This window comes from Eleutherodactylus coqui, chromosome 5, assembly GCF_035609145.1.
Source record: "Eleutherodactylus coqui strain aEleCoq1 chromosome 5, aEleCoq1.hap1, whole genome shotgun sequence".
Taxonomy (NCBI): domain Eukaryota; kingdom Metazoa; phylum Chordata; class Amphibia; order Anura; family Eleutherodactylidae; genus Eleutherodactylus; species Eleutherodactylus coqui.
This window is the reverse complement of record NC_089841.1, coordinates 93,554,260-93,568,447: the sequence shown is the minus strand read 5'-3', so window position 1 is coordinate 93,568,447 and position 14,188 is coordinate 93,554,260. Positions and strand designations below refer to the sequence as shown.

At 43.1% G+C, this 14,188-nt stretch overlaps 1 protein-coding gene across 5 annotated transcripts in view; it reads right to left on the bottom strand.

The window, feature by feature from the left end:
* POC5 (POC5 centriolar protein) overlaps positions 1-14,188 on the bottom strand; it is a 42,528-nt gene that overhangs the window by 2,819 nt on the left and 25,521 nt on the right. For 4 of the 5 annotated variants that reach the window (XM_066602874.1, XM_066602876.1, XM_066602872.1 and 1 more), the window contains exons 7-11: positions 14,021-14,125; positions 10,042-10,221; positions 8,440-8,602; positions 6,264-6,400; positions 3,246-3,359 (exon numbers count right to left, since the gene is read on the bottom strand). In XM_066602874.1, the coding sequence (XP_066458971.1) occupies positions 3,246-3,359; positions 6,264-6,400; positions 8,440-8,602; positions 10,042-10,221; positions 14,021-14,125 (699 nt within the window). The remainder of the gene's footprint in view (positions 1-3,245; positions 3,360-6,263; positions 6,401-8,439; positions 8,603-10,041; positions 10,222-14,020; positions 14,126-14,188) is intronic. The other variant, XM_066602873.1, reaches the window with a different exon arrangement.

Genomic DNA, 14,188 nt, shown 5'->3' with positions numbered 1-14,188 from the left:
TTGACTGTCTCAGCCAATCAGAGCTTGCCGGCGCTGATTGGCTGAGACAGTCAATGAAGGGCTGTGATTGGGCATTGAGCGTGCCGACAACCAATCACAGCACTCTATTGCCGGAGCCGGGGGTTCTCAAACCTGGCCTAAGGCAATAGACCTGTGAATGCAGGGGAAGCCCGGATCAGCGGCAGAGACCAGCAGCCGCGACCCGGACTGCAGCGGTTAGGCGAGCATTACTTTTTTTTTTGTCTAACTGGGACTGATTTTTGGGGTAGGGCTTCTATTGCAAGCCCTCACCCCGAAAATCGGCGAGCGATTAACGCTGCCAAAAACGCGGCACCAAGTGTTGCCGCGTTTTCAGCAGTGCTAAAACTGCTGCCCATTCATTTCAATGGGCGACGCAGGGCTAAAAACGCCCCAAAATAGAACTTGCATCGCTGTCAAAGCGCAGCGTTGGGAGGCGCTGCGTTTTCAGCCCTGTGTGAGCAGCCCCATTGAAATGAATGGGAATGTTGTACAGCGTTTAGCGCTGGGCTGAAAAGGCAGCGCTAAACGCTGTATAAAATGCCCTGTGTGAGGGAGGCCTTAGTGTAAAAGAATGCTTTCCATATGTACATTAAGCAAGAGCAGTAAACAGCTAACATCCATACTAGATACCTCCTTTAGGTTTACCACATTGTAGTTGTGATGTATATGACTGCACAGTACCACATCAGTTACTTTAAAAGGAAATTCTTTATATAATGAAAGTCTATACAAAGTTTTTAGCGCATTTTCTGTGTAATGGTTTATGAAACCTGCTTGCTGTCATTCTATAGGCATATCCATGGTTTACTGCCACTAGATCTACATCTGTTTGGGTTATGTGATGATCACATAGGTGACACATTCTTACAGTACAGTTATGAAAGCCATGTCATGTAATAAGCCGAGTCCATTACACGACCAGGAGAGACTTTTATCCCCTGGGAGTAAACAATTAAATTTCTTTTGAAGTCAGACATCTTGAAAAGGGATATAGAAAGTATACTAGAAACCTGTAGAAATCTTCATTATAGAGAAATAGCATTTCTTTGTTTCTGAGGAGCTTAAAGGGTTAGTACAGTTCAAACAAAGGCTCAGAGTCGATGTGTTACTGCAAAATATGTTTAATACCAAGTTACAGATCTGGCAAAAATTTAAAGGGGTCTTCTAGGCAGCAACCGTTGGAATACATCGGGGTTGGAAGCAGCTGCTGGAAATCTCCTTTAACTAGACTAAGAAAACGGTCTGTGCCACAGTTTATTTTCCCTTTCAATAGCTTTTGAATGTCTTAACCCAGACCAGACACTTTTTGGTTTTTCATCCCAACTTCCAAAAAAAAAATAAAAAAAATAAAAAAAAAATTCATAAAACTTTCTTTTTTTACTTTTCTGTTAACCCCTTCATGACCAATGACTTACCGGTACGTCATGAAGCGGCGGGGTATATATGAAGAGAGGTTGCGTGGCAACCTCTCTTCATACAGTGCGGGCGTCAGCTGTTTATAACAGCTGACAGCCGTGGGCAATAGCTGCGAGCGGCCGCGCACGGCAATTAGCCATTTAAATGCCGCTGTCAATTCTGACAGCGGCATTTAAATCCCCCGAACGATGTTCGGGTGTCCCGCACGGCCCCCCGAGGTGAGATCGGGGAAGCCGTGCAGGTGTCATGGCAGCCGGGGGCCTAATGAAAGGCCCCAGGGCTGCCGTAACAGACTGCCTATCAAGCCATCCCCGTGGGGTGGCTTGATAGACTGCCTGTCAAAAAGCAGTATGACGTAATGCTATAGCATTATGTCATACTGCAGGAGCGATCAGGGGGACTTCAAAGTAATGTAAAAAAAAAAAAAAAAAAAAAAAAAAAATCAATAAAGTTTTTTTAATTGAAAAAATAAAGAGTTGTAAAAGTTTAAATCGCTCCCCTTTTGCCATATCTATTATTAAAAAATCTAAGTAATAAATAAAAAATATGTATTTGGTATCGCCGCGTCCGTAAAAGTCCGATATATCAAAGAAGCACATTATTTTTCCCGCACGGTGAACGTCGTCTCCCAGAAAAAACGCAATAAAAAGCGATCAAAAAAGTCATATATATTCCAAATTGGTACTACCAGAAACTACAGAACATCCCACGGAAAAATAAAAAAGTTATTGCGCGCACAAAATGACAGCAGAAAAATTAAATTCTTTAAAAAAAAAAAAAAAAAAAAGAGGAGTATAGTAAAAAAAAAAAAAATATACAAGTTTGGTATTGTAGCAATCGTACCGACCCATAGAACAAAGTCGCTTTTGTTGCCGTTTGTGCGCCGTAGAAACAAGACGCACTAAAAGATGGCGGAATGTCGTTTTTTTTTTTCATTTTACTTCACTTAGAATTTTTAAAGTTTTTCAGTATTGGTAAAGTACCATTATATGGTACTTTAAATAGCACCATTGAAAAATACAACTCGTCCTGCAAAAAACAAGCCCTCATACAGCGACTTTAATGGATAAATAAAGGAGTTACGATTTTTTTAAAGGGGGGAGGAAAAAACGAAAATGGAAAAAGAACAAGGGCCGCGTCATTAAGGGGTTAACAGAGCCATATGAGAACTTAGATTTTTATTTATGGTATCATTTGAGGTACAATTTAATGCACTGAAAAACTAAAGAATTTCTAAGTGGGATGAAACTGAAGGGGAAAAAAAAGGAACTATGCCATCTTTGACTCGGTCTTGTTTTACAGTGTTCACGGTGCAGTAAAAATGACATGTTAACTTTATTCTGAGGGTCAGTACAATTATGGTGATACCACATTTATAAAGTTTTCATTACATTTTTGTGACTTTTAAAAAATAGATATATAAAAAAAAAAAAAAATAAAAGTTTAGGATAGGTCGTGCCGAGTCTGGAGTTGAAATTTTTGGTCACCCTGGAAAGTCGGCACATGGTCAGTTTGTGCGCCCCCCACTGCTCTCTATGGGACTGCGCCTGCACAGCTGGATGGAGTGAGTCTGACTGTGTGTAGACTTACTGGGGTGACAGCACAAGAACCCACTAAGTATAAAAGTTACACCCCTGGACTCAGCGAGACCTAGCCTATAAACACCATGGTGCTCACAGGAGGTGACAAGCTCACTGTAAAGCACGCAAGAGAAGAGTCTGATGGCCTAACATCAAGATTGTCTGGTAGCAGCTTTGGTCACTGAAGTGAAAAAGTAGATATAGACATAAGTCAATGCGTGCAATTACCAGTTTCTGTGTTGATAACATGCTTGATCCTGATGTAGTAGCTGATATTACCACCTGAGTGTTTAGATCATCTTTGGACTCGGAAACACTTGAGGGAACAAAGTGCGGTCGAAACTAAAGGGCAAAAGAAGAATTGACTGGAAGTGACACAGAAAGGCAGGCAAAGATAAATAATGTTAAACTATAGCTAATATGACATTTTAAACTAGCTTGTATATGCATGACTTTCAGCTACTTGTTAGCTGCACATAGTACAACATTTGACTTTTACTGTTCCTGATCCAACATTCAAATCTTGGCACCAGCCTTTAACAACCCATTAGGCTGTGTTCACTTTTGTGTTGGAGGCTCTAATGGAGATCTGGCACAAAAGCTCACAAGTGACAGCACAGCATGCTGCGGGATTTTGTCCTGTAAAATGCTGCAGGGCATGACAGAAACCTGGCGTCCTCCATTATAGTCAATGGGATCCACTGTGAGGTGGTGTTTGTACCCGTTATGTACCAAATGGCTCTTCCATGTTTTAGTTGTTTGGCTTTTATGATGGAGCAAAACAACGGAAATGAAATCAATGGTAGTGTGAGAGCAGCCTAAACTTATAATGTAACCGGCTAAAGACCAAAGCAGGATTTTATGTTCTTTTGAGTGGTGGTCTCAGAAACGCGGTGAATGGAAGTAATGACTACCAGTAAGCAATCCTAAGAAAGCAGGCAGAGGGAAATATTCCACATTAGCAAGTGGAACAATGTAAAGTATCTAAGACCGCATTGAGGTCCCAAGGTGCTGATGGAAGATGGTCAGGGGGAACAGCATCTGCGCTCTCCCTGAAGGAAAGTATGCACTGCGGACATGGAAGCCGGGAGGCACTGGAAATGGATCAAAAGGGCGGAGACTTGACCCTTTAACGAGTTGAGGCTCAATCCCATTTCCATGCCTGATTGGAGTAAGGAAAGGATTCTGTACTGACCTGGGGGTTTATGTGTGCGACGGCTGTTGCGTTGTCAGTTTGGACACGAATTGGATGACCGGTTGGAATCTGCAAACAATAAGTCAGGCACAGGGGATGGCTCGGAGTTCCAGTATGTTGATGTGGAGGGATGATTCTCAGTTAGACCATTGTCCCTGCACTGTCAGGCTGCCTAGAATGACCTCCCAGCCTGAGAAACTGGCGAGGCGACTGAAAGAGCGTGCAACCAGGGCATAAGGGAAGGTAACCTGACTAGGGTGGGCAAGCTGGAAAGGGAAGTGATAAGAGTAGTGCGGGCACTGGAGGCAGACACTGTTCCACTGAAGTTTGATACAGTTGCGATGACCATAAGCAATCTGAGTGTTCGCTGGGCCCAAAGAAGGGATAGGAAGTTACCAAAATGAGGCAAAGCCCATCAAAATCACCCCAATAGAGAATAAAACACCCCCTCACCTCACAGGTAACTTCAGTCAAAAACAGCTGGCTAGGGAGCAGACTGTTCTCAAGCCTGCTCCATACACCCATCACGACTGCATGATGTATATTTACATTATGTGGTGTGGAAGGAGTTAATACAATGCTGGACATACACAGTCCTAATGCAACACATTTGTGCGGAGTAAAGAGATGTATACAGAGGTCATGGTATTTGAAAAGACTGAAGCAACATACAAATTTTTAGAGAACCGTAAGGCTGATTTCACATGGCCGAGCGCGATATCGTGCTTGTCAACGTGTGTTTTACCTGCGGATGTGAGGCATTTTTAAGGCAAAAACGTCTAGCATCACCTCTTGCACAGGTTTCATCCGCAATAGAGGAACAGAAGTGTTTCCCACCGATTTCAATGGGAAAACTCGCATTACACAGCATGCGATTGCCATGCAATATATTTAAAGTCCCATTAAAATCAATTGGCAATGCGTTCCATGAAACACGAAAAAAATAGGGAGTGCAGCGGTCTTTTTTCCCTCACAGCATCACTGTAAAAGGAAAACATCGTTCATGTGTATGACTCCATTCAAAAGAATAGAGTTTGTATTCGCATGAGTTTCACGCTCGTGTGAATGTAGCCTAAAATATAAAAGGTAAAAAAAAAAAATGACCTCTAGTGAAAGCTGTTATAAAGCTTTATTCACATAATATTTGGGGTATGCTACTGGAGTATTTGCTGAAAATGTCCTACTAGCCTCTATATCAGGACCAGTATATATAGCTTTTCTCTGAGGTATGAAATAGTGTAACAAACTATGCTACTCCATGCAAAGGCATAAAGTAAAAAAAAAGATATAAAGACCGCGTGGTATACGGCTTTTTTTTTTCTTTTTTACAATGGCAGGCTATTAGCGATGTATCTCATCACAGGCCTATATAGTGGGATGCATCACAGTCATCCTTTGGAGCTTTATGCCAGGAGATGCTTCTAACCTATACCACTAATGTAGGCTCAACGTGCTGTTAACTAAGCCTAAGGCCGGGCTTACATGACCGGGTCGGATTCCGCATGCTGTGAGCCGGGCTAGTGACCCTACATATGGCAAGTAACTGTATTGCATATGACCATGGAGGCACGCAGGCACTCATGCGCAATACAGCTTTTTTTTTGCACTTCCCGCACCGTCGCTTAGTGATGACACGGGTACCCACAGTCCATACACGATGTAATCGAGTAAGGGCTGCGGGTATATCTGTGACCATAGAGCACAATGGGCTTTATGGTCGCAGATTCCCCAGTAAAATACAGCATGCTGCAGTTTTCTGCTGCTCATGGTATCCACAATTCATACCCACAAATGTGAAGGAAAATTCAAAGCTCCAAGTCTTTCAATGCCCGCGTATTACTGCGCATCGTCTGCATGGATGATGATCGCGGAATCTGCAATTGTGAGACCGGCCTAAGAGCAGCCATTGTGCCCAATATACTTTTTATGGAGTGGCATTTCCAATAACAAACAAGAATCATATCGTTGGTGATATGTAGTAAATGAAGGGAAGAGTCAGGCAACAGCGCTAGTCTAAATTCCTGTGATTTCTACCACCCTAATATACATACATTTTGCTCGGCAGAAGTGTGGATGGATGAGGGGAGATCGTGCTGCGAAGAGCTCATAGGAACAGAAGTGGTTGGCATCTGCTGAAAGGTTACTGATGGACTGCAGCCCGGGTCTTCTCTCCTAGGGGGCTGATCTGCTGCGGAGATACAATTACTAGCATTTTCATCATAGCACAATACCCTACATAACAAAACTGATGGAGAAAGTCAATTATTTATTACAATTAGAGTTGCAGGAGACAGGAGAAAGGGTTTAAGAGAAATATTGATAATTATTCCCGGACAGGTGTTCCCTACCTATTCCCCTGCCACTATACACCTGCATGCTCATCCAACATACTGGATATGTAGGAGGTCTTGTTTCAGCAGGAAATAAATGAGTATTCGGTGTTACAGTGTCACCTTGTGTTCAGCTTGGTATCACACTTCTACTGCCAGTAAGTCTATTCTCTTACATGCAGTAAATGCCTATTAGTACAAATAGTACAGGATGTCTCGCTAGCTCTAGACGTGGAAAAATGTGCGACAACTAATGAATGCATTTTAAAGAAATTTGGTCAAAACATACGTTACTCAATGAAAATCAGGAACCCCTCATAACAGTGACGCATCAGTGGTCCCATCTTTTTTGGCAGCACTGTGATCAGTGTTAGTCACCGGTGAAGAAACTTATTAAAACTTACTAACTTTATTAAAGAACCTTAAAATTACAAACTGAACAGACCAAAACATAAGCGATCAACCAGGGGGGTCTATCTGCATATCTAAGACACCCTGGATTCTATGACTTGTTTGTAATGAAATTCAAAAGGCTAACACTATATACCCGATCCCCCATTTCTGATTATGAATAGGGGACAAATTATTAGAGCACAAGGGAAGTGTAATTGTTCCCAATAAGTACATACAGCGCATTATCTTTACTTTCTGAATAAAATAATGTCCATCTCAAAGTTCCTTGACGAGGGGGGCTTTTAGAGAGGTACAGAAAGGCTTTGCCTTCCCGATCTGTTGACAGTACCTAATTAGCGGTTGGAAGGTACCATCCCATAGACCATATAAACATTGATAAAGTGGTTGGATGTTTGGAACCAGTCGGGTGGTACGGCCACAGAATAACGGGTTTTTCTTGGAGCTAGGGGACACTTGATCTTCATCTAAATCAAAACCCCAAGTCTCCATTTCTCGTCATATATGGTTTGGTCTGTCCAGTTTTTAATTTTAAGGTTCTTTATTAAAAGTTAGTAAGTTGTAATAAAGTTCTTCACCGGTGACTAGTTCTAAATAAAATTTGAGGCAATATACTGTCTCTGACCAGTTTGGTGTATGTGGAAATTTATCACGTATGTAAATTAATTTTACAGACAGGAAATTAGCACCAGCTACTTTCAACAGGGGGGGGGGACGGGGGACACATGCCACATCTCAAATGCAGCTTTGCCAAGAGCATATTTAGGGGTCCAACCATCTGTAAGGAACTTCATTCGACGGATTTGACCCTACAGGACTTTTTCTTGTGGGGTCTCCTGAAGATGGAAAGTTTGCTGGGATAAGCTATAAACTATCTAGGAGTTGAAAAGGAACATAGCACAAGAAATTGCTGCAGTGACAATGCACATGCTTAACAGAACCTTCTGCAATACAATACAGAGCCACAAACATAAGGCACTTCTAACACGTTAGGAGGGGTTCCCGATTCCCATTAAGGTTTGTTTTGACCGAATATGATTAAAACGTATCCATTAGTCTTGTAGTCAGACGATTTTTCCCGGACTCCAGTGAGAGGGACGTCACTATGCATATTCACAACATACTTTACGGCAGAAAAATCCAATTCCCCCCTGTAGCACCCTTTCACACCGATTGTAGCACGCACCACAATTTTACAAAATGTACCTGCATTCAGCAGCTATATAGATGGATTTTCTACAGGACTGCCCATATGTAACACTATAGACCGCCTCATACAGAAGCCAACCAGTCTCACATATGATTGGCTCCCTGTCCTGTAGAGACGCATTTTCTCTCATTAGGCTGCCATTATAGATGACTGTTAACGCAAATAAAACCATTCCCTATACAGAAATAGTCATTTACATTCCACAAACACACATTTACAGGAGATCGATCATATGCAAGAGGGAGACTTGCCTAACTGTGTCTTTAAGTTACCTACCATGCTCTGCTCGAACTTCTCTCCCTTGAAACATGGACATGGCCTCCATATTTAATGCACAGACCCCACGCATGAATGCCTTCTTCATAGACCCCTCGAACTGCCCCCTCTCTGCATGAAGTCTTGAAACTTCTGCTCTAGCTTCTTCCAGTGCACCTCTCAGCTACAAACGGCATGAAGACATCGGTAAATGCGGTGACTTACAGAATATACTCGTGATCTTTTGCTTTTAAAAACATGGGTAAATATGAACAAAATGCAGTTATATCCCTATATATTTAAATTGGCCAAGACCAGCACATTGCTGCTGACCAGAATCATATCCTGCCCTACTGAGTGTACCCATACACGTAGCAGCCTGGAACAAAGCGGTAAAAAACTCTCACAGAGTACTGATTGATTTGGTTTTGTTGAACTGGGGTGCGGTAATGTTAAACCAACACCTCAATGGTGTCCCTGCACTGCTGAAAGAGGGTTAAATTAGCTATTACTATTACCATTGTATCAATCTATGTATATTTTGCTTGATAGTGACCTCCAGTGGTAGCATTGTTACATAACTACTCACCTCTCCTTTATCAAAGAAAGCCAGTTATTGGCTAGTGTGGACATGTGGTCCAGGGGTGGCCTGGAGAAAGGAAGGAAGATGATGTGTGTCTATAAGGCCTGTGGGTGGTGGCAGTGAGAAGCTATGGCACAGCAGAATGGTAAGGGAATACAGCAGTGCTGTACAGAGGGACAGACGCGTGTGAACAGCGTCATCCTGTGACTGAGTGTTGATTGAAACTGCTTGTACGACCGCGGTGTCATGAACTGGGAGAGAGACCAAAGGATTCACAAGGACTGCAGCGAGAGAGACAGTTCTGCAACTCTTCACATTAACCCCTTAACGCTGAATGATGTACAGTTACGTCATGAAGGTTCAGGGTTTGTATGGAGGGAAATCGGGGTTGATCACACTCTATACAATGCAGGTGCCGGCTGTTTCTTACAGCTGCGATCAGCGCTCCCGCTGATTGCAGCCATTAGCCCATTAAATGTTGTGGTCAATTCTGACAGCAGCATTTAAATGCCCTGATCGGAGTTCAGGGGTCCCAAACAGTCGCCCGGTGATAAGATTGTGGAATGCCATGGTGCCATGGCAACCAGGGGCCTTCCGAAAGCCCCCCAGGGCTGCTATTCCAGATTGCCTACCAAGTCGTGCCTATGGGGGGCTTGATAGACTGCATGTCAGATCGCGGTATGATGTAAAACTATGGCCCGACTGGCAGTCGTTCGGCAGGAATCTCGAGCGGCAGACTCCTGCTGATCAACTACAGAACTGTCCTGGGGACAGACCATCAATAGTAAAAATCCTGGACAACCTCTTTAACAAACTTGTGTTAATCTTTACAAACATTGGTAAAGGGAAGGCTGAAGTCCACTGTTCATATACTATTAGTGAGATCTCATGGAACTCTGTTTTGACCACAGACATCAATAATAGATCTGACTGACCATGGCTGGGGACGTCACGGATACATATTACTTTCCATGACTGCCGCTAAACTTGCATTTTGTAAGGTTTATCAGTACGTGAATTAGTGCTTAAGGTTTAAATACCTGCGCAACTTTGGATTCATAATCACTAGACAGCTCAATGCAAACTTCTTCCGCTCTGGCCCGGCATGCCTGTTCCACTTTGTCCTTCCAACTGGACTCCAGAGCAGAGCGCCACGTTCTCCACATGTTCTTCAATAATATTCTTCTGTAATGTTGGTCAGCCAGACTGCATACATATTCCTAAAAGAGTATCTAATTGAATGAGGCAACAAATCCCAAGCATTATACAATTTAGACTTAACCTACATATTGTATGGAGCCGAGGTTCTCAAACTGAGGTATGTGTACCCAGGGGATACACTGCATGACTTTACGGGATACTCACACTGCGCTCATACAATGCTTTTAACTAGCAGCTTGGCGTATGCTCATAGTCTTGGGGATAATTTGGTTAAGTAGAGGGGCTGTTTAATACAGAAACACTAAAAATTACTGAGGATGGAGAGAGAGTGCAGAGTGCTTTAAGTGTTTGCTGTGTAGCGCAACACTAAAAATGGTTGTCTGGGCTTCTTTTAACTAATGGTCCTGTCCATTAAGAGAAGCAGGAAGTGTAACAGGAGCACCGGGATCCCATTGATTTCAATGGGAGTGAAGCCAGTGCTGCCACTTTCTCCTCTGACCAGTAATGACTACATCCGGCCAGCTTCACTGACAGCCCACAAAACACCTTTAACCCTACATCTAGACCTGGTTTTCTGGCACTGCAAGATGGGTCTATAGATTAAAGAAAAAAAATCTTACTATGCCTCAGACAGGGCAAAAACGATGGCCCAAAAACACACAAAAAGGACAGACTGTATAAAAACCATGTAATTTCTCTGGTGTGGAGTAATGCAGATTATGCTTACAGCAGCTGTTGGCAGGGAAAAGTTAACCCTTTCCAATCCACTGTGTGACGTCTAAAGACATTATGATTTAAGGCTGTACAGCTCCGATGTTGGAAGACGTCCGTCGAGGTTCTCTTACTGTATATTGCCAGCCTCTCTGCTGTTGAAGCCTATCCAACGTGTCACCTCATGCAGTACTGGCTTTAGCCAGCATATAGAGCCATTGTATAACGGCAGAAAAGAGTAAGCCCCCTAGGAAAATCGGGATACAAATTGGATTGGAAAGGGTTAAACTCTAGTCATCTGCAGCTTTATGGTGGCTTATCTGACCTGTGATCAGCTTAAAAAGCTGCAAATGACAAGTATAGTGGGACTCTCAGCCTAGGATTGCAAGCACAATTTGGAATCATCTTCTCTGGGCATTTAGAGTAGAGCTGGGCTAATAAATTAATTTGTCGCTTTAAGGCCGCCCGATTCAATTTTATTTTCCTGAATCATGAAATAAACATTAGAATCAGGATATGGTAGGAGGATAAATAGTAGCTGGGTGAAGTCTGAATAAGTGTAGTACACTGATGAGCCATGTCGCTGAACGGCTGGGACATTAGCAATTAGTGCTATACTTGTTTATAGCACTGTGTCCAGGCTCATCAGTGCAGGGCTGGTGAAGCAAAGTGGTAAAGGACGATGGGCGGCTCCATTGAAGGCAATGGTCTGCCGGCACCCCTGAATTGTTTTCCATATAAGCTCTTCCCTGAAAAACAAAAATTTTAGTGTAAAAAAAAAAAAAAAAGAAAAAAGGAAAAAATACTTACCTGTCCGCCGCTGCCGTGAATTCATAAATGGGTGAGTGAGTGCTGCCTCTGATTGGCTTGGCTGAGCGGAGGGACCAATTAGAGGCATTCAATAGCTGAGAGTTGCCTCTAATTGGTCACAGTGCTCAGCCAATCAGAGGCAGCCCATTCAGCAGGTGGGGATTTTAACCCCCCCACCTGCTGAATACTCCTCAGAGCAGTGCAGGAGAAGAGCCAGCTGGATGTGGCTGAGCCCCGGCAGCTGAAGAAAGGGGAGTATGTTTTTTCTTTTTATCACCTTTTTTTTCATGTTTTTCAGGGAAGGGCTTATATTCAAAGCCCTTCCCTGAAAAACAATTACAGGATGCTGGCAGCTGGATCCCCTACCACAGCTGTCATCTGTGACAGCTGTGGTAGGGAATTCTTTATTCCCCGCAGGGATGAAGAATTCCTTTGCTGCATCTGTCACAGATGTGGCAGGTGCAGCAGGGAATTCTTTTTCCTCGCGGGGATGAAGTAAAGCCCTTCCCTGAAAAATAATTCAGGGGTGCCGGCAGATCATGGTGTTCAATGGAGCCGCCGGCAGCAGCCGCGGCTCAATTGAGGACAATGCGGTCATTCCCTATTGTGCACGCATGCACCTGTAAAACACTGACATGTGAACACACCATAGGGAATGCATGGATTCTAATAAAAGCGCTTTTTTGTGTGCGCGTATGCAGGCACAAAAACACGCTTGTGTGAAGCCACCCTAACGGAGCGTTTCCAGTGTTTTTCACCAAGCTGTGGAATTCCACCTGAGGGTTACATCACAGGCTCAGCACCATCAGTGCCAACCTCCTATTATACAGCTGGGTTAAACTTTCTAAAGATGCCCCTGTGACAAGCGGCCTTCGCAGCATTATGCAGAAAAGAAGGTTAGAACTTACAGAGATAAGTCCAGGACTCTGCTCCACCAGCATCGGATGCAGGCACATATGATGCTGACGACAATACAGCTTGCTTCATTGTGCATGACGATGCCACTGAAGCAGTTTCTTGGACTTATCTCCAGTAAATTATAACCTCTGATTTTTGATAATGCTGCAACAACCACTTGTCCCAGAGGTATCGTTAGAAAGTGAAAACCAGCTGTATAAATGGCATGCTTGTGGTTTAGTGGCCCCAAAGGTGCTTATAGGATCACTTTAAAATGTACGGATAATCAGAATTGTATGGGACAATTCTGATCATCAGTATATATTAAGGAATTGCAGTGCCTGCAATTCCCTTATGTAAAAAAGAAAAGAAAAAACAAAAATACATCTGGGTATTCCCTTAGCTTGTTTAGCAAATAAATAAAAAAGTCAAGATTAAAATCAAATTAATTTTGGGTGGAAAAAAAAAAAAAAGATTTTCATTTTAGGCCATATAGCCCAGCCCTAATTCAGAGATTATGTAACTATTATATGTTCAGTTCTAAGTGACACCTTCTATTTACAAATATGGATCATGCCACACTTCGACTAGCTACTGCCCAAATGCTCGTTTGACTGAAAGGTATTCCTCCGGACCTACCATTCATAGTTGGGCTAAGGAGGGGAACCACTGCCAGATACCTCCGGCAGTGGCTTATCTCCCTTGAAAATAGAAGTATCTGGAAGTCAGAGGAGAGTCAGGACACCACCATACACATTAGATATGGTTGGAAGATCCTGCTGACACTTATTTAAATGTCTATGGCCACTTTAAATGGACATTCAGTTTTCAATAAGTAATTCCCTATCCACAGGATACTTTACTGGCTGATCGTGGGGGTCCGACCGCTAAGACCCTAACTGATCACGAGAGCGGGGGCCTGGTCAGTCCCCGAATGAAGGCAGCACAGGTCTGACAGTGCAGAAATCGCAGGTCAGGCAGGCGCACTGTACTCCATTCACTTCAATGAGAATGACGAAGACTCCTGAGTGCTTGACTAGGGAATCTTTGGATCTCTCACTGAAATGAATGGAGCCAAATGTGCCTGCCCAACCTGCGGTTTTTTTTTTTTCATTCTCTGACGGACCGGGCCCCTAGTCTTGTGATGAGTGGGGTCCTAGTGGTCAGCCCTCCACCGATCAGCTAGTTATCCTCTACCCCGTGGATAGGGAGTAACTTGATGGAACCGGAATACCCTTTTAAGTTATGTGGAAAAGTTCTATCAGTTTACACATTTAGTTCCTTTATTTATTAAGCATGCTCTACAAATGGGCAATAAAATATCTACTAAACCTTCCCTAAGAAAAGGCCATTTCTTAGTAACAGTGTTTTAAGCATAACAATAATATAAGAATGATTCACAAGGAACCCAGGGAATGATTCACAGGTGCTGCTCTTCACCTCTTGTCTGGCTTCTATTTGCTGAAGTCGCCAGTGGGAAAACGTTCGCATCAGTTCAGTCTTCTCTCTCTGCTTTTCTAGTGCATGGGTCAGGTTAGAAATCACCTAGGGGTAAGATCATCATATTTAGTGATGTCAGAGCTTCTATTCAGACATAAGATTGGTATA